The sequence below is a fragment of the Stegostoma tigrinum genome, chromosome 17 (assembly GCF_030684315.1).
Source record: "Stegostoma tigrinum isolate sSteTig4 chromosome 17, sSteTig4.hap1, whole genome shotgun sequence".
Classification (NCBI taxonomy): Eukaryota; Metazoa; Chordata; class Chondrichthyes; order Orectolobiformes; family Stegostomatidae; genus Stegostoma; species Stegostoma tigrinum.
In genome coordinates, this window is record NC_081370.1 from 13461659 (window position 1) to 13484971 (window position 23313).

At 45.5% G+C, this 23313-nt stretch overlaps 1 protein-coding gene across 5 annotated transcripts in view; it reads right to left on the reverse strand.

Moving 5' to 3' along the window:
• LOC125459342 (ETS homologous factor-like) overlaps positions 1-14353 on the reverse strand; it is a 101664-nt gene extending 87311 nt beyond the window's left edge. For 4 of the 5 annotated variants that reach the window (XM_048545701.1, XM_048545699.2, XM_048545700.2 and 1 more), the window contains exons 1-2: positions 11004-11354; positions 4197-4301 (exon numbers count right to left, since the gene is read on the reverse strand). In XM_048545701.1, the coding sequence (XP_048401658.1) occupies positions 4197-4275 (79 nt within the window). In that variant the 5' untranslated portion in view covers positions 4276-4301; positions 11004-11354. Of the gene's footprint in view, positions 1-4196; positions 4302-11003; positions 11355-14244 lie in introns of those variants that run through there. The other variant, XM_048545697.2, reaches the window with a different exon arrangement.
• Positions 14354-23313: the final 8960 nt, after the last annotated feature.

A 23313-nucleotide genomic window follows, 5' to 3' on the forward strand; every position in this document is an offset into this window, starting at 1 on the left:
ACAGAAAAGGTTGAGAGTAAGGAGGTCCGAAGTCAAGATTCAGGGACGCAAGATGGCACCAGCAAGCAATACGTTGGTTTGAAGTGTGTCTACTTCAACGTCAGGAGCGTCCGGAGTAAGGTGGGTGAACCTGCCGCATGGGTTAGTACCTGGGACTTCGATGTTGTGGCCATTTCGGAGACATGGATAGAGCAGGGACAGGAATGGTTATGCAGGTTCCGGGATTTAGATGTTTCAGTAAGAACAGAGAAAATGGTAAAAGGGGTGGAGGTGTTGCATTGTTGGTCAAGGACAGTATGAGAGTTGCAGAAAGGATGTTTGGGGACTCGTCAACTGAGGTAGTATGGGCTGAGGTTAGAAACAGGAAAGGAGAGGTCACCCTGTTGAGAGTTTTCTATAGGCCTCCGAATAGTTCCAGATATGTAGAGGAAAGGATAGCAAAGATGATTCTCGATAGGAGTGAAAGAGACAGGGTAGTTGTCATGGTGGACTTCAACTTTCCAAATATTGACTGGGAACACTATAGTTCGAGTACTATAGATGGGTCAGTTTTTGTCCAGTGTGTGCAGGAGGGCTTCCTGACACAGTATGTAGATAGGCCAACAAGGGGTGAAGCCACATTAGATTTGGTACTGGGTAATGAGCCTGGCCAGATGTTAGATTTGGAAGTAGGTGAGCACTTTGGTGATAGTGATCACAATTCTGTTATGTTTACTTTAGTGATGGAAAGTGATAGGTGTATACCACTGGGCAAGTGTTATAGCTGGGGGAAAGGCAATTACAATGAGATTAGGCAAGATTTAGGGAGCATAGAATGGGGAAGGAAACTGCAGGGGATGGGCACATTAGAAACGTGGAGCTTATTCAAGGAAAAGCTCCTGTGTGTCCTAGATAAGTATGTGCCTGTCAGGCAGGGAGGAAGCTGTAGAGTGCGGGAACCGTGGTTTATGAAGGAAGAGGAATCTCTGGTCAAGAGGAAGAAGAAGGCTTATGTTAGGATGAGATGTGAAGGCTCAGTTAGGGCACTTGAAGGCTACGAGGTAGCCAGGAAAGATCTAAAGAGAGAGGTCAGAAGAGCCAGGAGGAGACATGAGAATTTGTTGGCGGATAGCTTCAGGGTAAATCCTAAGGCTTTATCAGGTATTTAAGGAATAAAAGAATGACGAAGTAAGATTAGGGCCAATCAAGGATAGTATTGGGAAATTGTGTGTGGAGTCAGAGGAGATAGGGGAAGCACTAAATGAATATTTTTCAACAGTATTCACTCTAGAAAATGACAATGTTGTCGAGGAGAATACTGAGATACAGGCTACTAGACTAGGTGGGATTGAGGTTCACAAGGAAGAGGTATTAGAAATCCTACAGAGTGTGAAGATAGACAAGTCCCCTGGGCCAGATGGGATTTATCCTCGGATCCTCTGGGAAGCCAGGGAGGAGATTGCTGAGCCTTTGGCATTGATCTTTAACTCGTCATTGTCTACAGGAGTAGTGCCAGATGACTGGACGATAGCAAATGTGGTTCCGCTGTTCAAGAAGGGGAGTAGAGACAACCCTGGTAATTATAGACCAGTGAGCCTTACCTCAGTTGTTGGTAAAGTGTTGGAAAAGGTTATAAGAGATAGGATTTGTAATCATCTAGAAAAGAATAAATTGATTAGTTATAGTCAGCACGGTTTTGTGAAGGGTAGGTCGTGCCTCACAAACATTATTGAGCTCTTTGAGAAGGTGACCAGATAGGTAGATGAGAGTAAACCGGTTGATGCGGTATATATGGACTTCAGCAAGGCATTCGATAAGGTTCCCCACAGTTGGCTATTGTACAAAATGCGGAGGAATGGGATTGTGGGAGATATAGCAGTTTGGATCGGAAATTGGTTTGCTGAAAGAAGACAGAGGGTGGTAGTTGATGGGAAATGTTCATCCTGGAGACCAGTTACTAGTGGTGTACCACAAGGGTCGGTGTTGGGTCCACTGCTGTTTGTCATTTTTATCAATGACCTGGATGAGGGCATAGCAGGATGGGTTAGTAAATTTGCACACGACACTAAGGTCGGTGGAGTTGTGAATAGCGATGAATGATGCTGTAGGTTGCAGAGAGACATAGATAAGCTGCAGAGCTGGGCTGAGAGGTGGCAAATGGAGTTTAATGCAGACAAGTGTGAGGTGATGCACTTTGGTAGGAGTAACCGGAATGCAAAGTACTGGGCTAATGGTAAGATTCTTGGTCATGTAGATGAGCAGAGAGATCGCGGTGTCCATGTATACAGATCCTTGAAAGTTGCCACCCAGGTTGACAGGGCTGTTAAGAAGGCATACAGTGTTTTAGCTTTTATTAATAGTGGGATCGAGTTCCGGAACCAAGAAGTTATGCTGCAGCTGTACAAAACTCTGGTGCGGCTGCAGTTGGAGTATTGCGTACAGCTCTGGTCACCGCATTATAAGAAGGATGTGGAAGCTTTGGAAAGGGTGCAGAGGAGATTTACTAGGATGTTGCCTGGTATGGAGGGAAGGTCTTACGAGGAAAGGCTGAGGGAATTGAGGCTGTTTTCGTTCGAGCGAAGGAGGTTGAGAGGTGACTTAATTGAGACATATAAAATAATCAGAGGGTTAGATCGGGGTGGATAGGGAGAACCTTTTTCCTAGGATGATGACGGCGAGCACGAGGGGGCATAGCCTTAAACTGAGGGGTGAAAGATATGGGACAGATGTCAGAGGTAGTTTCTTTACTCAGAGAGTAGTAAGGGAATGGAACGCTTTGCCTGCGACGGTAGTAGGTTCGCCAACTTTAAGTACATTTAAGTCATCATTGGACAAGCATATGGAAGTACATGGTATAGTGTAGGTTAGATGGGCTTCAGATCAGTATGACAGGTCGGCACAACATCAAGGGCCGAAGGGCCTGAACTGTGCTGTAATGTTCTATGTTCTATACAGTCTAATGATATCAATGTCAAGGGGTGGCAACATTTCGACCTCTGGCTTAGTCACGCACTGGGGAGTTGGATGATTTTACTTTCCTCCGTGCCCATTCCCCAGATAAATGAGGGACTTCAAAACTGAGATAGTAGGAACTGCCGATTCTGGAGAATCTGAGATAACGAGATGTAGAGCTGGAATAACACAGCAGGCCAAGCAGCATCACAGGGGCAGGAAAGCTAATGTTTTGTGTCTGGACCCTTCTTCAGATGATGCTGCTTGGCCTCCTGTGTTCATCCAACTCTACACCTTGAAGTCTCGGCTTCAAAACTGAGGTCCTTTCCATCTTGGAGGTGATGTAGATTAACCTTTTTAAGCGCTGAATATTGTTCAGAATTTGTACGTTGGTTAACAGACAAATGCTGAGAATCTTCCAAAGCACCAAGATATTGATATACCTAGACTGTATGCAGCGTGACAGATTAGACGCACATTCCGTTGTTTAGATTTTCTCCAACTCTTATTCTTAAGATTGATAATTAGCTCAGTTGGTTGAATGACTTGCCTATAATGCAAAGTGAAGTTAACAGTTTGGGTTCAATTCCTGCACCAGCTGAGGTTACTATGAAGGACTCTGCCCTGGCCTTACGTGTGGTAATTCTCAGTTTAAACTACTACCTCTCATCTCTTTCTAATGAGAGAGTGGGATTGTGGTGATTTTACTTTTAATTCTATGATCAGTAGCTTCTTTAGAACTGAAATGCTGTTGCAAGTTTTTCAAAAATAGGCATTCACATAATTCAGTCAAGTTTATATATTGGGCTTATGATTCATACTCTACCATGTAGCCCTTATCTTTGACTTAAGTTCTATTTGTGTACTACATCGTTGTGAGACAGAAAGGAAATATATAAGCAGACATGAAGGGCTTGAGTAATCGATTGGTTGTGTTTTGACAGATTATGACTGAAGGATGTAGGAAGGAGACAGGCAACAAAATGCGAGATTTGTAAAGCTAAGGGACATTTTCTTTTCGAAAATTCTGTGAGGCACTTTTTTTTATAAAATGTCAGTTTAAAATGGGTGACAGGGATGTCTTTTACATTTTTTTCTCATTATTGTTTTGACTAAATTCACCAGAAATCAACAGCAACTGAAATATTAATGGGAGCAGGGAGGTGTAAAGCGAGCTGCTGATCACTGTTTTCTACTTGACAATAATACTCCAAGTCTATATCTATGCCTAGTGGTTTTGCTGTGATTTTTGTTCAAAATCCTACCATTGCTTTCCAGGTCGAGGGTGTTCCACATGAATGGCAACTGCTGAAAAACAGGGTGGCATCTGAATTCAGTATTCATTCTGCTCCGTCCTGTGAAGTCATGATCTGGAATCAAAGGGAAGAGATGTCATTGTTTTCCTGGCCTTGCTCTAAAGGGTGTCAATGGTTCTTTGCTACTGTATAGAAAGGGATTTGTAGTTGCTTGAAAATGCCTGCAGTAAACTAGACACAACAGTCACATAATGTGGCTGTTTCAGGTACTATCCATTTTGAGTGCAAGCAGCAGCGGAGCTAAGATGAACCCAGAAGACTGCAGCTAAGGTAAGGCAGTTTTTTAAAAAATTACTTACCGGTAGTGGGCAGTGGTGTTTTCTCTTTCACAGAAGGAGCGGGAGCAGCAGAGGAAGTGACGAGGACCAGAGGGGCAGCCGGGAAGGAAAGCAGTGACTGTATATATCAGCAAGGCGGCTAAACCCGAGACTCTACAACTGTAGTGTCTCCCACCTGCCCTCCTCCTCTAACCTAGTTAATAAGGTAAGGTTCATTCTAAACTTTCTCTATTGAATATAAGTTTGTTATTAATCTTATGGCAACTTGAACTAAGCTTTCTACTTTAGTACTGAGTGGGTGTTTAGAAAAGTGGGGTATGGATGCTAGGGCAGTTGCTTGCTCCTCCTGCAGAATGTGGCAGGTGGGAGACATGGCACACATCTCCGCTAGCTACATCTGCGGGAAATGCACCCAACTCCAGCTCCTTGAAAACCGTGTTAGGGAAATGGAGCTGGAGCTGGATGAACTACGGATCATTCAGGAGGCAGAGGGGGTAATTGAGAGGAGTTACCGGGAGTTGGTCACTCCTAAGGCTCAGGACAAGGATAGATGGGTTACAGTTAGGGGGAGGAAAGGGGACAGACAGACCGTGCAGAGATCCCCTGTGGGCATTCCCCTCAGCAATAGGTATACCGTTTTGGATACTGCTGGGGGGGATGGCCTACCAGAGGAAAGCCGTAGTAGTCAGTTCTCTGGCACTGAGCCTGACACTGTGGCAAAGAAGGGAAGGGGGCAGAATAGAAAAGTACTCGTGGTAGGGGACTCGATAGTTAGGGGAATCAACAGGAGATTTTATGGTCAGGATCGGGATTCCCCGGAAAGGATGTTGCCTCCCTGGTGCCAGGGTCCGGGACGTCTCCGATCGGGTGTATAAGGTTCTAAAAGTGGAGAGCGAACAGCCAGAAAGCGTGTTACATATTGGCACTAATGATATAGCCAGAAAAAGGATTGAGGACATAAAAAGTGATTTTAGGGAGTTAGGACGGAAGCTGCAAAGCAGGACGAACAGAGTAGTGTTCTCTAGTTTACTACCGGTGCCACGAGATAGTGAGGTGAGGAACAGGGAGCGGGCGCAGCTTAAACGTGGCTGCGCAGCTGGTGTAGGAGGGAGGGCTTCAGATATGTAGATAATTGGGATGCCTTCTGGGGAAGGTGGGACCTGTACAGGAAGGACAAGTTGCATCTGAACTGGAAGGGGACCAATGTCCTGGGTGGAAGGTTTGCTCGAGTAGTTCGAGAGGGTTTAAACTAGTATGGCAGGGGGGTGGGAACCTGAGCTGTATGCCAGAGGTGAGAGTTGATGCAGGTGAGGCAATAGCAAGAGGAAGACCAGCTAGTGGGAAGGATTTTCCTGGGAAGGAACCAAGGGATCAGTTAAAGTCCTTGTTCGCTCCACACTGCCCTCCAACCCCACCACACCTGGCACCTTCCCCTGCAACCGCAGGAAATGCTACACTTGCCCCCACACCTCCTCCCTCACCCCTATCCCTGGCCCCAAGATGACTTTCCATATTAAGCAGAGGTTCACCTGCACATCTGCCAATGTGGTATACTGCATCCACTGTACCCAGTGTGGCTTCCTCTATATTGGGGAAACCAAGCGGAGGCTTGGGGACCGCTTTGCAGAACACCTCCGCTCGGTTTGCAATAAACAACTGCACCTCCCAGTCACAAACCATTTCCACTCCCCCTCCCATTCTCTAGATGACATGTCCATCATGGGCCTCCTGCAGTGCCACAATGATGCCACCCAAAGCTTGCAGGAACAGCAACTCATATTCCGCTTGAGAACCCTGCAGCCCAATGGTATCAATGTGGACTTCACCAGCTTCAAAATCTCCCCTTCCCCCACCGCATCCCTAAACCAGCCCAATTCGTCCCCTCCCCCCACTGCATCACACAACCAGCCCAGCTCTTCCCCTCCATCCACTGCATCCCAAAACCAGTCCAACCTGTCCCTGCCTCCCTAACCTGTTCTTCCTCTCACCCATCCCTTCCTCCCACCCCAAGCCGCACCTCCATCTCCTACCTACTAACCTCATCCCACCTCCTTGACCTGTCCGTCTTCCCTGGACTGACCTATCCCCTCCCTACCTCCCTACCTATACTCTCCTCTCCACCTATCTTCTTTTCTCTCCATCTTCAGTCCGCCTACCCCTCTCTCCCTATTTATTCCAGAACACTCACCCCATCCCCCTTTCTGATGAAGGGTCTAGGCCCGAAACGTCAGCTTTTGTGCTCCTGAGATGCTGCTTGGCCTGCTGTGTTCATCCAGCCTCACATTTTATTATCTTGATCAGTTAAAGTGTGTTTGCTTTAACGCAAGGAGTATCAGGAATAAAAGTGATGAACTTAGAGCATGGATCAGTACCTGGTGCTATGACGTTGTAGCCATAACAGAGACATGCGTTTCTCAGGGGCAGGAATGGTTGCTGGATGTTCCAGGGTTTACAGCATTTAAAAAGAATAGGGAGGGTGGAAAAAGAGGAGGGGGTGTAGCACTACTAATCAGAGAGGGTATCACAGCTACAGAAGCTTCCATTGTCGAGTAAGATCTGCCTACCGAGTCAGTATGGGTGGAAATTAGGAACAGCAAGGGGGTAGTCACCTCGTTAGGAGTTTACTACAGGCCCCCCAATAGCAGCAGGGAGATTGAAGAAAGCATAGGTCGGCAGATTTTGGAAAAATGTGGACGTAGTAGGGTTGTTGTAATGGGTGACTTTAACTTTCCCAATATTGATTGGAACCTCCTTCGAGCAGAAGAATTGAATGGAGCTGTTTTTGTAAGGTGTGTTCAGGAGGGTTTCCTAACTCAGTACGTTGACAGGCCGACGAGGGGAGAGGCCATTCTAGACTTGGTGCTCGGAAACGAGCCGGGGCAGGTATCAGATCTTGTGGTGGGAGAGCATTTTGGTGATAGTGACCATAACTGCCTCACATTCTACATAGCTATGGAGAAGGAGAGGATTAGGCAAAATGGGAGGATATTTAATTGGGGAAGAGGAAACTATGCTGCAATTAGACATGAGTTAGGAAGCATGGACTGGGAGCAATTGTTCCATGATAAAGGCACTATAGACATGTGGAGAATGTTTAAGGAACAGTTGTTGGGAGTGATGAGTAAATATGTCCCTCTGAGTCAGGCAAGACGGGGTAAGATGAAGGAACCTTGGATGACAAGAGCGGTGGAGCTTCTCGTCAAAAGGAAGAAGGTAGCTTACATAAGGTGGAGGAAGCTAGGGTCAAGCTCAGCTCTAGAGGATTACAAGCAGGCGAGGAAGGAGCTCAAAAATGGTCTGAGGAGAGCCAGGAGGGGGCACGAGAAAGGCTTGGCAAAACGGATTAGGGAGAACACAAAGGCATTTTACACTTATGAGAGGAATAAGATAATGGTCAAAGAAAGAGTAGGGCCGATCAGGGATAGCATAGGGAACTTGTGTGTGGAGTCTGAGGAGGTAGGGGTAGCCCTAAATGAGTTTCTTGCTTCTGTCTTTATGAAAGAAACAAACTTTGTTGTGAATGAAACCTTTGAAGAGCAGGTGTGCATGCTGGAATAGATCGAGATGGAGGAAGCTGATCTGCTGAAAATTTTGTCAAACATTAAGATTGACAAGTCACCAGGCCCGGACGAGATTTGTCCTCGGCTGCTTTGGGAGACCAGAAATGTAATTGCTTCGCCACTCGCGAAGATCTTTGCATCCTCACACTCCACTGGAGTCGTACCTGAGGACTGGAGAGAGGCAAATGTAATTCGTCTCTTCAGGAAAGGAAATAGGGAAATCCCCGGCAATTACAGACCAGTAAGTCTCACGTCTGTCGTCTGCAAGGTGTTAGAAAGGATTCTGAGGGGTAGGATTTATGACCATCTGGAAGAGCTTGGCTTGATTAAATACAGTCAACACGGCTTTGTGAGGGGCAGGTCATGCCTCACAAACCTTATCGAGTTCTTTGAGGATGTGACTAGAAATGTTGATGAGGGTCAAGCCGTGGAAGTGGTGTATATGGACTTCAGCAAGGCATTTGATAAGGTTCCCCATGGTAGGCTCATTCAGAAGGTCAGGAGGAATGGGATACAGGGGAACTTAGCTGTCTGGATACAGAATTGGCTGGCCAACAGAAGACAGCGAGTGGTAGTAGAAGGAAAATATTCTGCCTGGAAGTCAGTGGTGAGTGGTGTTCCACAGGGCTCTGTCCTTGGGCCTCTACTGTTTGTAATTTTTATTAATGACTTGGATGAGGGGATTGAAGGATGGGTCAGCAAGTTTGCAGACGACACGAACGTTGGAGGTGTCGTTGACAGTATAGAGGGCTGTTGTAGGCTGCAGCGGGACATTGACAGGATGCAGAGATGGGCTGAGAGGTGGCAGATGGAGTTCAACCTGGATAAATGTGAGAGGTGATGCATTTTGGAAGGTCGAATTTGAAAGCTGAGTACAGGATTAAGGATAGGATTCTTGGCAGTGAGGAGGAACAGAGGGATTTTGGTGTGCAGATACATAGATCCCTTAAAATGGCCACCCAAGTGGACAGGGTTGTTAAGAAAGCATATGGTGTTTTGGCTTTCATTAGCAGGGGGTTTGAGTTTAAGCGTCGAGAGATCTTGTTGCAGCTCTATAAAACTTTGGTTAGACTGCACTTGGAATACTGCGTCCAGTTCTGGTCGCCCTGTTTTAGGAAGGATGTGGATGCTTTGGAGAGGGTTCAGAGGAGGTTTACCAGGATGCTGCCTGGACTGGAGGGCTTATCTTATGAAGAGTAATTGACTGAACTCGGACTTTTTTCATTGGAGAAAAGGAGGAGGAGAGGGGACCTAATTGAGGTGTACAAGATGATGAGAGGCATAGATAGAGTTGATAGCCAGAGACTATTTCCCAGGGCAGAAATGGATAACACGAGGTGTCATAGTTTTAAGCTGGTTAGAGGAAAGTATAGAGGGGATGTCAGAGGCGGGTTCTTTACACAGAGAGTTGTGAGAGCATGGAATGCGTTGCTAGCAGCAGTTTTGGAAGCAAGGTCATTGGGGACATTTAAGAGACTGCTGGACATGCATATGGTCACAGAAATTTGAGGGTGCCTACATGAGGATCAATGGTCGGCACAACATCATGGGCTGAAGGGCCTGTTCTGTGCTGTACTGTTCTATGTTCTATGTTCTATCTTCCCGCCGAAGACAAATCACTGCAAGAGCTGGAGATCTGAAACAAAAACAGCATCAGTGGAGAGGAATCAAATTGTAAAGAGTTTCTCTCCCCACAGATACTGCCAGACCTGCTGAGTTTCTCCAGCTCCCACTGCGTTTGTTTTTATGCTGATTTGGGCACTTTTAGAAAGTACTGGGAGCTGGGACTTCACCACATCCAAGTGAGTTCAGAACCAATGTGATCAAGAAGAAAATACTTTAAAAGATTTTAAAACTTAACACACGCATAATAATATATTTGTTTGACTTTTGCCATTTTCTTTTCCTCTTTCCTGCACTTCTCACTTATTCTCTCTTTTATTTCTTCCTCTTTATTGTTCTTTCCCTGCTTCTTTTGCAGCGGATCTAGATTTGTGTTATGATTACCACTGGAAAAAAGGCTTAGCCTCTGTTGCACAGCAAGGACATAGAACATAGAACATTACAGCACAGTACAGACCCTTCAGCCCTCGATGTTGTGCTGACCTGTCATACCGATCTGAAGCCCATCTAACCTACACTATTCCATGTACATCCAATGATGACTTAAATGTACTTAAAGTTGGCGAATCTACTACCGTTGCAGGCAAAGCGTTCTATTCCCATACTACTCTCTGAGTAAAGAAATTACCTCTGCCATCTGTCCTATATCTTTCACCCCTCAATTTAAAGCAATGCCCCTTCGTGCTCACAGTCACCATCCTCGGAAAAAGGCTCTCCCTATCCACCCTATCTAACCCTCTGATTATTTTATATGTCTCAGTTATATTTGTGACACACTGCTGGTCACAGGCCCCCAGTCCAAAAAACAACCCTTCACCACTACCTACTATCTCCTGTTGCTAAGCCAATTTTGTACTCAATTGGCAGACTCACCCTGAAACCCATGTGATCTAAGTTTCCTAATTAGTCTTCCATAATATCTTGCTGGATCATTGTCCTCCAAAGTTTAATTACATGCCAAACACATTGAATCTTCAACTTTCTGGACTGGACATTGGCAACATTATGAGGAGCGAAAGCCTCATCAACATTCTCACACAATTATCTCTGATTTGTGTAGCTTTTAGCTATTTTCCTTAGTTTTTCAGCCAACTTTATTATGATTAAGTACTCAATATTTCAATTTTCTTTGTCAAAACTGCATATCCACTCCTGTAATAAATCATTACATATTTCCTGCTCAAGAGACACTAACTGACCTGCTGAACATTTCCAGTGTACCCTGTTTACATGGAGACAAATGTTATTAAAATGAATGAGTGAATAAATCCGTATTAGCAAGACATTGAGCTTACCTGATGCAGATCCGGAGATTCTTTTCAAGGATCCCAAAGCAGTGGTTAAGATGACAAATGCAGAAGCCCCCTTAACACTGAGGGAGGGATGTTAAATGGCAAATCAAGTTAATCCTGATGCTCTTTGACAGCTTGAAGATAGGGCCAGAAGTAATTTAATTCAGAGACCCCATGAGGGCTTTGTCGCTTGTGCTTTCGGTGGCAGAAGTTCGATTAGCTGTAGTTCTATGTTAAACAGAAAAGAGGGAGTTATTTTGCATGCACAGTGCTCTACATGAACATTTGACTAGTTCACAAACATAGCAGTAGCTGTTAAGGCTCACTGCACTGGACACCGGGCGTCTTGTATATAGTGACTGAACACCACAGAAGGAAGTTTCTTCAATAAATACAAATCAGCACAGGAAATAGCTGATTAACAATGAAAGGGATGTGCTGATGTCTAAAGTGTACTTAGAACAACTTAACTATTCAAATCTTTACAGAAGCAATCCTAAAAAATGGTTAATTGCTAACCAATCCCTTATAACAACTGCAAAACCTGTCCTACAGGTTAGTCTGTTTGTAAAGAAAAATAAACAGGTGTCAGTTTTCCAATAAAAATTACATTTCCTCCTTTAGCTGGGAACCTTAGAGAGATAGACACCTGTTTTCAGGCTTGCTACATTTCCTACAACAACAATGATCCACTCCTATCCCAATGGTCCACTCCTATCCCAAAGCTGTTGACCCTCGCAGGACAGCTACCTCTCTCACATGACAGTTAATGGACTTTTCTTCATTGTGTTCCTTGTCCCAGAAACTGCACTGCCCTCACCTTGGGAGTGAAAAGGCTTGTGTCCTAACGTTACTGAAGGAATCGGCCTGAGCAAATATTATAGAAAGTTGCATCGAATATTTTGAACCCATTCTGATGAAGGGTCACTGGACTTGAAATATTAACTCTGATACTCTGATTTCTCTTCATTGATGCTTCCAGACCTGCTAAGCTTTTCCAGCACTCTCTGCTTTTGCTTCAGATTTTCAGCATCTACTGTTTTTTTGGGTTATTTTGCTCAGCTTGTGAGATGACACTTGCAGATCACTGGATAACAGTAATCCCAGCTCTTTTGACAAAGTTTCCAGCTCATTTTTTTCCTTTATTCATTCACAGGATGAGGGCGCCATTGGTTTTACCAGCATTTATTGCCCATCCCGAATAACCCAGAGGGCAGTTCAGAGTCAACCACATGGTTGTGGGTCTGGAGTCACATGCAGGCCAGATTAGGTAAGCATAGTAGTTTCCTTCCCTAAAGGACTTTAGTGAATCAGATGGGTTTTTCAGACCATCGACACTGGATTCATGGCCATCATTAGGTTCTTAATTCAAGATACATTTTAGTGAATTCAAATTCCACCATCTGCCCAAGTGCCCACCATGTGGCAGGATTTGAACCTGGGTCCCCAAAATGTTATCTGGGTCTCTGAATTAACCACCCAGCAATAATACCACTAGACCATTACCTTCCCCTGAATTAGAAAGCCCTCCAAGCTCACTGGATTACACTCACAGATCATTAGCTAACAGTCCATTTCATTGGACATCTCTTACAGCAAATCGCACAAAGCTCCCAGCTCATTGGACAGCACTCTCACTTGTATTATTATGCCCACTGCTGATGGGATGTACTGCATTCTGATTTCCAAAAGGCAGTTGATAAATTGCCGCATCAAATGTTATTGTGAAAATATCAGCTCACGGTGTAGGTGGTAGCATATTGGTACTGATAAAAGATTAACTCCCAAGCTAGAAATTGAGAGTAGTCATGAATGGTTCATTTTCCAGTTGGTATAATGTAAGCCATTGTATATTACACTGAGGATTCTCAGCATTTTGCAATTTTTCAAGAATTACTAGAATGAAGGTGCTGTCGTTCTGTTTGCTAATTTCCCAGATAAGAGATTCTTCGGAATATAAGTTGTTAAGTGGATATAATCATAGAATCATAGAATTCCTACAGTGTGGAATCAGCTCCTTCTGCCCAAAAATCCACACCAGCCCTTAGAGCGTCCCACCCACGCCCATCCCCCTATAAGAAAGACACAAAGCAATTGCTTTTACAACAATCTTCAACCAGAAGTGTCCAGTGGATGATCTATCTTGGCCACTTCTAGAGGTCCCCAGCATCTCAGTCTTCAGCTAATTCAATTCACTCCACATGATATCAAGAAACGGTTGGAGATATTGGCTAGTACAAAGGCCCTGACAACATTCCAGCAATAGTACTGAAAACCTGTCCTCTAGAAATTGCCTTGCCTCTAGCCAAGCTGTTCCAGTCCACTAACAACACTGGTATCAACCCAACAATGTGGAAAATTGCCCTGGTATGTCTTGGACATAAAAAGCAAAGCAAAATCAACCTGACCAATTACCACTCCATCAGTCTACTCTCGATCATCAGTAAAGAGGTGGAAGGTGTCATCAACAGTGCTATCAAGCTGGACCTGCTCAGCAATAACCTGCTCAGTGGTGACCAGTTTGGGTACCACCAGGGCCACTCAGCTCCTGAACTTATTACAGTCTCGTTTCAAACATGGACAAAAGAGCTGAATTCTAGTGATGAGGTGAGAGTGACAGCCCTTGACATCAAGGCTACATTCAAATGAATGTGGCATCAAGGAGCCTTAGCAAAACTGGAATAAATGGGAATCAGGGAATAAACTCTCTCAAAACATCAGAAAGAAATGCCCTTGAAGGACTAAAAATGGACTGCAAGATAATAATCTTATGGCAAACAAAGACTGCTTGTCAGTTATAATGAGTAAATTGAACTAGATTGGAAAAGCACAAAAACTACTTGCAGATACAAGCAATTACCAACTGAGGGAGTCAGACCCCACATCTCAGACAGAAACCAGGCTCACTAATACATTAAAGAAATTACAATGGGCATGCGATGGATCAAGCACAGCTGTGCCCCCACCGCCGAACCTCCATCTTCAACAGCAAGTATAAGAACAAATTAATGGGGCACCATGGGCTCACCCATCTCGGGGTACATCATGGAAGCTGTTATGCAAAGACCTGAAAGCACAGCACTGCCCTCCACCCCCAGATCCAGCCTAAACTATGGGTTAGATAAGTGGACGATACTTTTGTGATCATTAAATGAGCAAAGTTAGAAGAAACACAACACCACATTAACAGCCTATTCACTGGCATCAAGTTCACCAGGGAAGAAGAGAACAACAATCAACTCACATTTCTAGGCACAATGCTGTAACGAATGAACAACAATGAATTCCTTACTGGCGTATATAGAAAGACTACACACACAGGACAAATCCTGAATTGCAACAGTAACCTCCCCAGTGTCCACAAATTGAGCTGTGTCAAGACTCTATTGAATTGAGTGATAACACACTGCAACATGTCGAAGCTGCACAAAAATTGAAAAATACAAAGTCTTTACAAACAATGGGTATTCCAACAGCTTCATCCACTGCTGCCTGGCAAATAAACAACATCACGATGACGCTGTACACCCCAACACACTGGCCACCTTAAAAATACATACAGCTCTGACTATAAGACTCCTACAACCTCTTGGAAGATGGATAGCGCACAAACCAACAGCCACACTTCACCACTTACTCTCAAAGATGAAAAACCCCATGCCCACAATGGAGCATGAAAAACGTGATATACGAAATACCATGCATCAACTGTGAAAAACACTAGATAGGACAGACGGGCAGGAAACTCACTACCAGGATACATGAACACCAACTCGCAGCAAAACGGCACGACAAACTCTCCCTCATTTCAATACACTCTGATATAGAAGCACATCAATGTGACTGGAACAAAGTTACAGTACTAGGACAAGTGAGACAAAGTCAAGCACGAAAATTCCTGGAGGCCTGGTTTTCAACCACCGATATGATAAGCAAACATGTTGAAACAGTTTACATCTACATACCACTATGGTACAAAACTGCAAGCATGACTGCCCACCATGACAGACAGGACCATATAAATTCAGACCGAAACAGAACAGCAGCGCCTCAATAGAGGCTTGACAGCACTAATGATGTCACCTAGAAGGGAGATTAAACATTAGCATGTAAACCAGTCGCTCAGCGAGCCAATCAAAATCTCTAAACACAACCCGAGCTACAAATTTTTGTTAGAACATTAAACAAACTCTCTGACATGTAAGAAGATGGTTATGATTGTTGGAAGTCAATCATCTCAGTACCAGCACATCTCTGCAGGAGTTCCTCAGGATAGTGTCCTAGGCCCAACTATCTCCAGCTGCTTTATCAATGACCTTCCCTCCCTCATAAAGTCAGAAGTAGGGAAGTTCACTGATGACTGCACAATGTCCAGCACCATTCGCAATTCCTCAGATACTGAAGCAGTCTTCAGACACTGAACAAGATCTGCACAGTATCCAGGCTTGGACTGACAAGTAGCAAGTAACATTTGTGCTACACAAATGCTAAGCTCTGAACATCATTAATAAGAGACAATCTAACTATCGTCTCTTAACATTTAATAGTCTTAACATCACTGAATCCCCAACTATCAATATCTTGGGGGTTATTGTTGACCAGAAACCGAGCCAGACTCACTACATAAACACAGTGGCTACATGAGCAGTTCAGAGGCTAGGAATACTGTGGCACGTAATTCACTTTCTGACTCCCCAAAGCCTGACCGCCATCTACAAGGCACAAGTCAGAAGTGTGATAGAATACTCTCCACTTGCCTGGGTGAGTGCAGGCCCAACTACGCTCAAGAAGCTTGACACCAGACAGGACAAAGCAGCCCGCTTGATTGGCACCAAATCCACAAGCATCCATTCCCTCCACTACTCATTCTCAGTAGCAGCAGCATCTAATATCTACAAGATGTCCTGAGAAATTCATAAAGATCCACAGAGAGCACCTTCCAAATCCATGACCACTTCTCTTTAGATGGACAAGGGCAGCAGCTACATGGGAACACCACCACCTCCAAGTTCCCCTCCAAGCTACTCACCATCCTGACTGAGAAATACATCACCGTTCCTTCACTGTCACCAGGTCAAAATCCTGGAATTGTCATCCTAAGGGCATTGCAGGTGGGCTGCAAGAAGGCAGCTTACATCCACCTTGCTAAGGATGGGAGATAATTGCTGGTGAGCCAGCGATGCCCATCTCACGCAAATGAATAAAGAAACAGAATTGATGTCGGTTAAGTGAGTTGGCAAAGACGTGGAAAATGGTGTATAATGTGAGAAATTATGATGTTGTCCATTTTGGCAGGAAGAATAAAAAAAGAAACATTTTGAAATGCTGAGTTATTGCAGGGTTCTGAGATGCAGAGGGATCTGTGTACTCTATGTATACATAGAATATAGAACATTACAGCACAGTACAGGCCCTTTGGCCCTCGATGTTGTGCTGACCTGTCATACTGATCTCAAGCCCATCTAACCTACACTATTCCATGTACTTCCATATGCTTATCCAAAGACCACTTAAATGTACCTAAAGTTGGCGAATCAACTACCGTTGCAGGCAAAGCGTTCCATTCCCTTACTACTCTCTGAGTAAAGAAACTACCTCTGACATCTGTCCTATATCGTTCACCCCTCAATTTAAAGCTATGACCCCTCATGCTCGCCATCAGCATCCTAGGAAAAAGGCTCTCCCTGTCCACCCTCGTCTAACACTCTGATTATTTTATATGTTTCAATTAAGTCACCTCTTAACCTTCTTCGCTCGAACGAAAACAGCCTCAAGTCCCTCAGCCTTTCCTGGTAAGAACTTCCCTCCATACCAGGCAACATCCTAGTAAATCTCCTCTGCACCCTTTCCAAAGCTTCCACATCCTTCTTATAATGCAGTGACCAGAACTGTGCGCAACACTCCAAGTGCAGCCGCACCAGAGTTTTGTACAGCTGCAGCATAACCTCTTGGTTCCGGAACTCGATCCCTCTATTAATAAAAGCTAAAACACTGTGTGCCTTCTTAACAGCCCTGTCAACCTGGGTGGCAACTTTCAAGGATCTGTGTACATGGACACCGAGATCTCTCTGCTCATCTACACTACTAAGAATCTTACCATTCGCCCAGTACTTTGCATTCCAGTTACTCCTACCAAAGTGCATCACCTCACACTTGTCTGCATTAAACTCCATTTGCCACCTCTCAGCCCAGCTCTACAGCTTATCTATGTCTCTCTGCAACATATAGCATCCTTCATCACTATCCACAACTCCACCGACCTTAGTGTCGTCTGCAAATTTATTAACCCATCCTTCTACACCCTCATCCAGGTCATTTATAAAAATGACAAACAGCAGTGGACCCAACACCGACCCTTGCAGTACACCACTAATAACTGGTCTCCAGGATGAACATTTCCCATCAACTACCACCCTCTGTCTTCTTTCAGCAAGCCAATTTCCGATCCAAACTGCTATATCTCCCACAATTCCATTCCTCCGCATTTTGTACATTATATATTTGTATATTTAAAAACTTTGGCTTGCAGATACAGCAACCAATTAGGGAAGCAAACAGAATGTTATCATTGATAATGGGAACTGCAGATGCTGGAGAATTCCAAGATAATAAAATGTGAGGCTGGATGAACACAGCAGGCCAAGCAGCATCTCAGGAGCACAAAAGCTGACGTTTCGGGCCTGGACCCTTCATCAGAGAGGGGGATGGGGAGAGGGAACTGGAATAAATAGGGAGAGAGGGGGAGGCGGACCGAAGATGGAGAGTAAAGAAGATAGGTGGAGAGAGTATAGGTGGGGAGGTAGGGAGGGGATAGGTCAGTCCGGGGAAGACGGACAGGTCAAGGAGGTGGGATGAGGTTAGTAGGTAGATGGGGGTACGGCTTGGGGTGGGAGGAAGGGATGGGTGAGAGGAAGAACCGGTTAGGGAGGCAGAGACAGGTTGGACTGGTTTTGGGATACAGTGGGTGGGGGGGAAGAGCTGGGCTGGTTGTGTGGTGCGGTGGGGGGAGGGGATGAACTGGGCTGATTTAGGGATGCAGTAGGGGAAGGGGAGATTTTGAAACTGGTGAAGTCCACATTGATACCATTAGGCTGCAGGGTTCCCAGGCAGAATATGAGTTGCCGTTCCTGCAACCTTCGGGTGGCATCATTGTGGCAGTGCAGGAGGCCCATGATGGACATGTCATCTAGAGAATGGGAGGGGGAGTGGAAATGGTTTGCGACTGGGAGGTGCAGTTGTTTGTTGCGAACTGAGCGGAGGTGTTCTGCAAAGCGGTCTCCAAGCCTCCGCTTGGTTTCCCCAATGTAGAGGAAGCCGCACCGGGTACAGTGGATGCAGTATACCACATTGGCAGATGCTTAATGTGGAATGTCATCTTGGGGCCTGGGATAGGGGTGAGAGAGGAGGTGTGGGGGCAAGTGTAGCATTTCCTGCGGTTGCAGGGGAAGGTGCCGGGTGTGGTGGGGTTGGAGGGCAGTGTGGAGCGAACAAGGGAGTCACGGAGAGAGTGGTCTCTCCGGAAAGCAGACAGGGGTGGGGATGGAAAAATGTCTTGGGTGGTGGGGTCGGATTGTAAATGGCGAAAGTGTCGGAGGATGATGCGTTTTATCCGGAGGTTGGTAGGGTGGTGTGTGAGAACGAGGGGGATCCTCTGAGGGCGGTTGTGGTGGGGGCGGGGTGTGAGGGATGTGTTGCGGGAAATACGGGAGACGCGGTCAAGGGCGTTCTCGATCACTGTGGGGGGAAAGTTGCGGTCCTTAAAGAACTTGGACATCTGGGATGTGCGGGAGTGGAATGTCTTATCGTGGGAGCAGATGCGGCGGAGGCGGAGGAATTGGGAATAGGGGATGGAATTTTTTCAGGAGGGTGGGTGGGAGGAGGTGTATTCTAGGTAGCTGTGGGAGTCGGTGGGCTTGAAATGGACATCAGTTACAAGCTGGTTGCCTGAGATGGAGACTGAGAGGTCCAGGAAGGTGAGGGATGTGCTGGAGATGGCCCAGGTGAACTGAAGGTTGGGGTGGAAGGTGTTGGTGAAGTGTATGAACTGTTCGAGCTCCTCTGGGGAGCAAGAGGCGGCGCCGATACAGTCATCAATGTCCTCCGGTAGGCTAACTTCTGAAGACAGGATAACAAAGTGTGGAGCCGGATGAACACAGCAGACCAAGAAGACAGGCTAGGTGTGTATCCACTGGAGTTAAGAGACTTGTAGGATTGTGAGGAGTTTTGACATGATGGGTATAGAATGGGATTTTCTACACCTTGGCATTGCCTACTTAAAACAGAGATGAGGAGAAATTTCTGATCACATAGAGCAGCTCTTTGTTGAAAATTATTCTAAGCAGAGCCTTTGAACATTATAAGGCAGAGATAGACAGATTTTTGTTCAACAACAGGGTGAATGGCTGTCATGGTAGGTGGGTATGAAGCATTATCAGATTTGCTACAATGTGACTGAATGATGATAAAGGCTTGCGGGGCAGAGTGGCCTAATTATAAGTGTTATGCCTCATTGAGGTGGCACACTGGAAATTAAGCCCTACTATTCAAGGAGAAATTACAAAAGTTAAATGCCCCAATTTCCCTGACTTTCAGACCCAGCTACAAAGAAAGCATGGTCCATGTTTTTGGACTGAACAAGAATTACCACAAATAAATTGATTCTAGCTACACATAAATAGTTGATACATATCTCTACTAATTAAATCTCTAACCCCTTATGAACTCCACCTTAAAAACACATAGTCAGGCACAGCTGGGAACAAAAAGGACGGCTGTTATGGGCAGACGGAAAACAAAATGAAGAATACAGCTCAGTGATCCCTGTACACAGGGTCTGCTGAGATAGTTCTTGTGCTGGTCAGAAGGCTATTTCTCCATCTTCCTTCTCCAGATGCTTTCATTAGTTTATAAGAGGCAAAGCATGGTTGGTTCACACTTGTCAAGTTCACTGACATTTATTCAAATTTTCAGCAACCACTGAAGGAAGAATAAATTGGTTCTCCACAGGCTTAAAGGAGGCATTCTACTGCAGAGAACAGAGAGCTCCCAAGCTAGTGGAGGCTTGATTGCTTCTTGGTATCTTGTTCATAGCCCAGAGCGATTTGTTTAGCTGAGAACCAATCACATTATTGTTGACAGGCAGAAGAACATTGCCATCTATAACTGGTCACCAGTTTATAGGCCAATCAGCTTCTTATTGCCAGCTGAATTTGAATCATACCCTCATCCTTTGCTTTAACTTGCCAATACTTTCTCTGATTACCTGCTTAGAACATAGAACATAGAACATAGAACAGTACAGCACAGAACAGGCCCTTCAGCCCACAATGTTGTGCCGACCATTGATCCTCATGTATGCACCCTCAAATTTCTGTGACCATATACATGTCCAGCAGTCTCTTAAATGACCCCAATGACCTTGCTTCCACAACTGCTGCTGGCAACGCATTCCATGCTCTCACAACTCTCTGCGTAAAGAACCTGCCTCTGACATCCCCTCGATACTTTCCACCAACCAGCTTAAAACTATGACCCCTCGTGCTAGCCATTTCTGCCCTGGGAAATAGTCTCTGGCTATCAACTCTATCTATGCCTCTCATTATCTTGTATACCTCAATTAGGTCCCCTCTCCTCCTCCTTTTCTCCAATGAAAAGAGACCGAGCTCAGTCAACCTCTCTTCATAAGATAAGCCCTCCAGTCCAGGCAGCATCCTGGTAAACCTCCTCTGAACCCTCTCCAAAGCATCCACATCTTTCCCTTAATAGGGCGCCCAGAACTGGACGCAGTATTCCAAGTGCGGTCTAACCAAAGTTTTATAGAGCTGCAACAAGATCTCACGACTCTTAAACTCAATCCCCCTGTTAATGAAAGCCAAAACACCATATGCTTTCTTAACAACCCTGTCCACTTGGGTGGCCATTTTAAGGGATCTATGTATCTGCACACCAAGATCCCTCTGTTCCTCCACGCTGCCAAGAATCCTATCCTTAATCCTGTACTCAGCTTTCAAATTCGACCTTCCAAAATGCATCACCTCGCATTTATCCAGGTTGAACTCCATCTGCCACCTCTCAGCCCATCTCTGCATCCTATCAATGTCCCGCTGCAGCCTACAACAGCCCTCTACACTGTCAACGACACCTCCGACCTTTGTGTCGTCTGCAAACTTGCTGACCCATCCTTCAATTCCCTCGTCCAAGTCATTAATAAAAATTACAAACAGTAGAGGCCCAAGGACAGAGCCCTGTGGAACTCCACTCACCACTGACTTCCAGGCAGAATATTTTCCTTCTACTACCACTCGCTGTCTTCTGTTGGCCAGCCAATTCTGTATCCAAGCAGCTAAGTTCCCCTGTATCCCATTCCTCCTGACCTTCTGAATGAGCCTACCATGGGGAACCTTATCAAATGCCTTACTGAAGTCCATATACACCACATCCACAGCTCGACCCTCATCAACCTTTCTAGTCACATCCTCAAAAAACTCGATAAGGTTTGTAAGGCATGACCTACCCCTCACAAAGCCGTGTTGACTGTATTTGATCAAGCCATGCTCTTCCAGATGATCATAAATCTTATCCCTCAGAATCCTTTCTAACACCTTGCAGACGACAGACGTGAGACTTACCGGTCTATAATTGCCGGGGATTTCCCTATTTCCTTTCTTGAAGAGAGGAATTACATTTGCCTCTCTCCAGTCCTCAGGTACGACTCCAGTGGAGAGCGAGGATGCAAAGATCTTCGCAAGTGGCGAAGCAATTGCATTTCTCGCTTCCCAAAGCAGCCGAGGACAAATCTGATCCGGGCCTGGCGACTTGTCAATCTTAATGTTTGACAAAATTTTCAGCACATCAGCTTCGTCTATCTCTATCCATTCCAGCATGCACACCTGCTCTTCAAAGGTTTCATTCACTACAAAGTTGGTTTCTTTCGTAAAGACAGAAGCAAAAAACTCATTTAGGGCTTCCCCTACCTCCTCAGGCTCCACACACAAGTTCCCTATGCTATCCCTGATCGGCCCTACTCTTTCTTTGACCATTCTCTTATTCCTCACGTAAGTGTAAAATGCCTTTGTGTTTTCCCGGATTCCTTCTGCCAAGCCTTTCTCGTGCCCCCTCCTGGCTCTCCTCAGACCATTTTTGAGCTCCTTCCTTGCCTGCATGTAATCCTCTCTAGCTGAACTTGACCCTAGCTTCCTCCACCTTATGTAAGCTACCTTCTTCCTTTTCACTAGAAGCTCCACCGCTCTTGTCATCCAAGGTTCCTTAATCTTACCCCTTCTTGCCTGTCTCAGAGGGACATATTTACTCATAACTCCCAACAACTGTTCCTTAAACCGTCTCCACATGCCTATAGTTCCCTTACCATGGAACAACTGCTCCCAGTCCATGCTTCCTAACTCATGTCTAATCGCATCATAGTTTCCTCTTCCCCAATTAAATATCCTCCCATTCTGCCTAATCCTCTCCTTCTCCATAGCTATGTAGAATGTGAGGCAGTTATGGTCACTATCACCAAAATGCTCTCCCACCACAAGATCTGATACCTGCCCCGGCTCGTTTCCGAGCACCAAGTCTAGAATGGCCTCTCCCCTCGTCGGCCTGTCAACGTACTGCGTTAGGAAACCCTCCTGAACACACCTTACAAAAACAGCTCCATTCAAATCTTCTGCTCGAAGGAGGTTCCAATCAATATTAGGAAAGTTAAAGTCACCCATTACAACAACCCTACTGCGTGCACACTTTTCCAAAATCTGTCGACCTATGCTTTCTTCAATCTCCCTGCTGCTATTGGGGGGCCTGTAGTAAACCCCTAACGAGGTGACTACTCCCTTGCTGTTCCTAATTTCCACCCATACTGACTCAGTAGGCAGATCTTCCTCGACAATGGAAGCTTCTGTAGCTGTGATTCCCTCTCTGATTAGTAGTGCTACACCCCCTCCTCTTTTTCCCCCCTCCCTATTCTTTTTAAATGTTCTAAACCCTGGAACATCCAGCAACCATTCCTGCCCATGAGAAACCCATGTCTCTGTTATGGCCACAACATCATAGCACCAGGTACTGATCCATGGTCTAAGTTCATCACTTTTATTCCTGATACTCCTTGCATTAAAGCAAACACACTTTAACCGATCCCTTGGTTCCTTCCCAGGAAAATCCTTCCCACTAGCTGGTCTACCTCTTGCTACTGCCTCACCTGCATCAACGCTCACCTCTGGTATACAGCTCAGGTTCCCACCCCCCTGCCATACTAGTTTAAACCCTCTCGAACTACTCGAGCAAACCTTCCACCCAGGACATTGGTCCCCTTCCA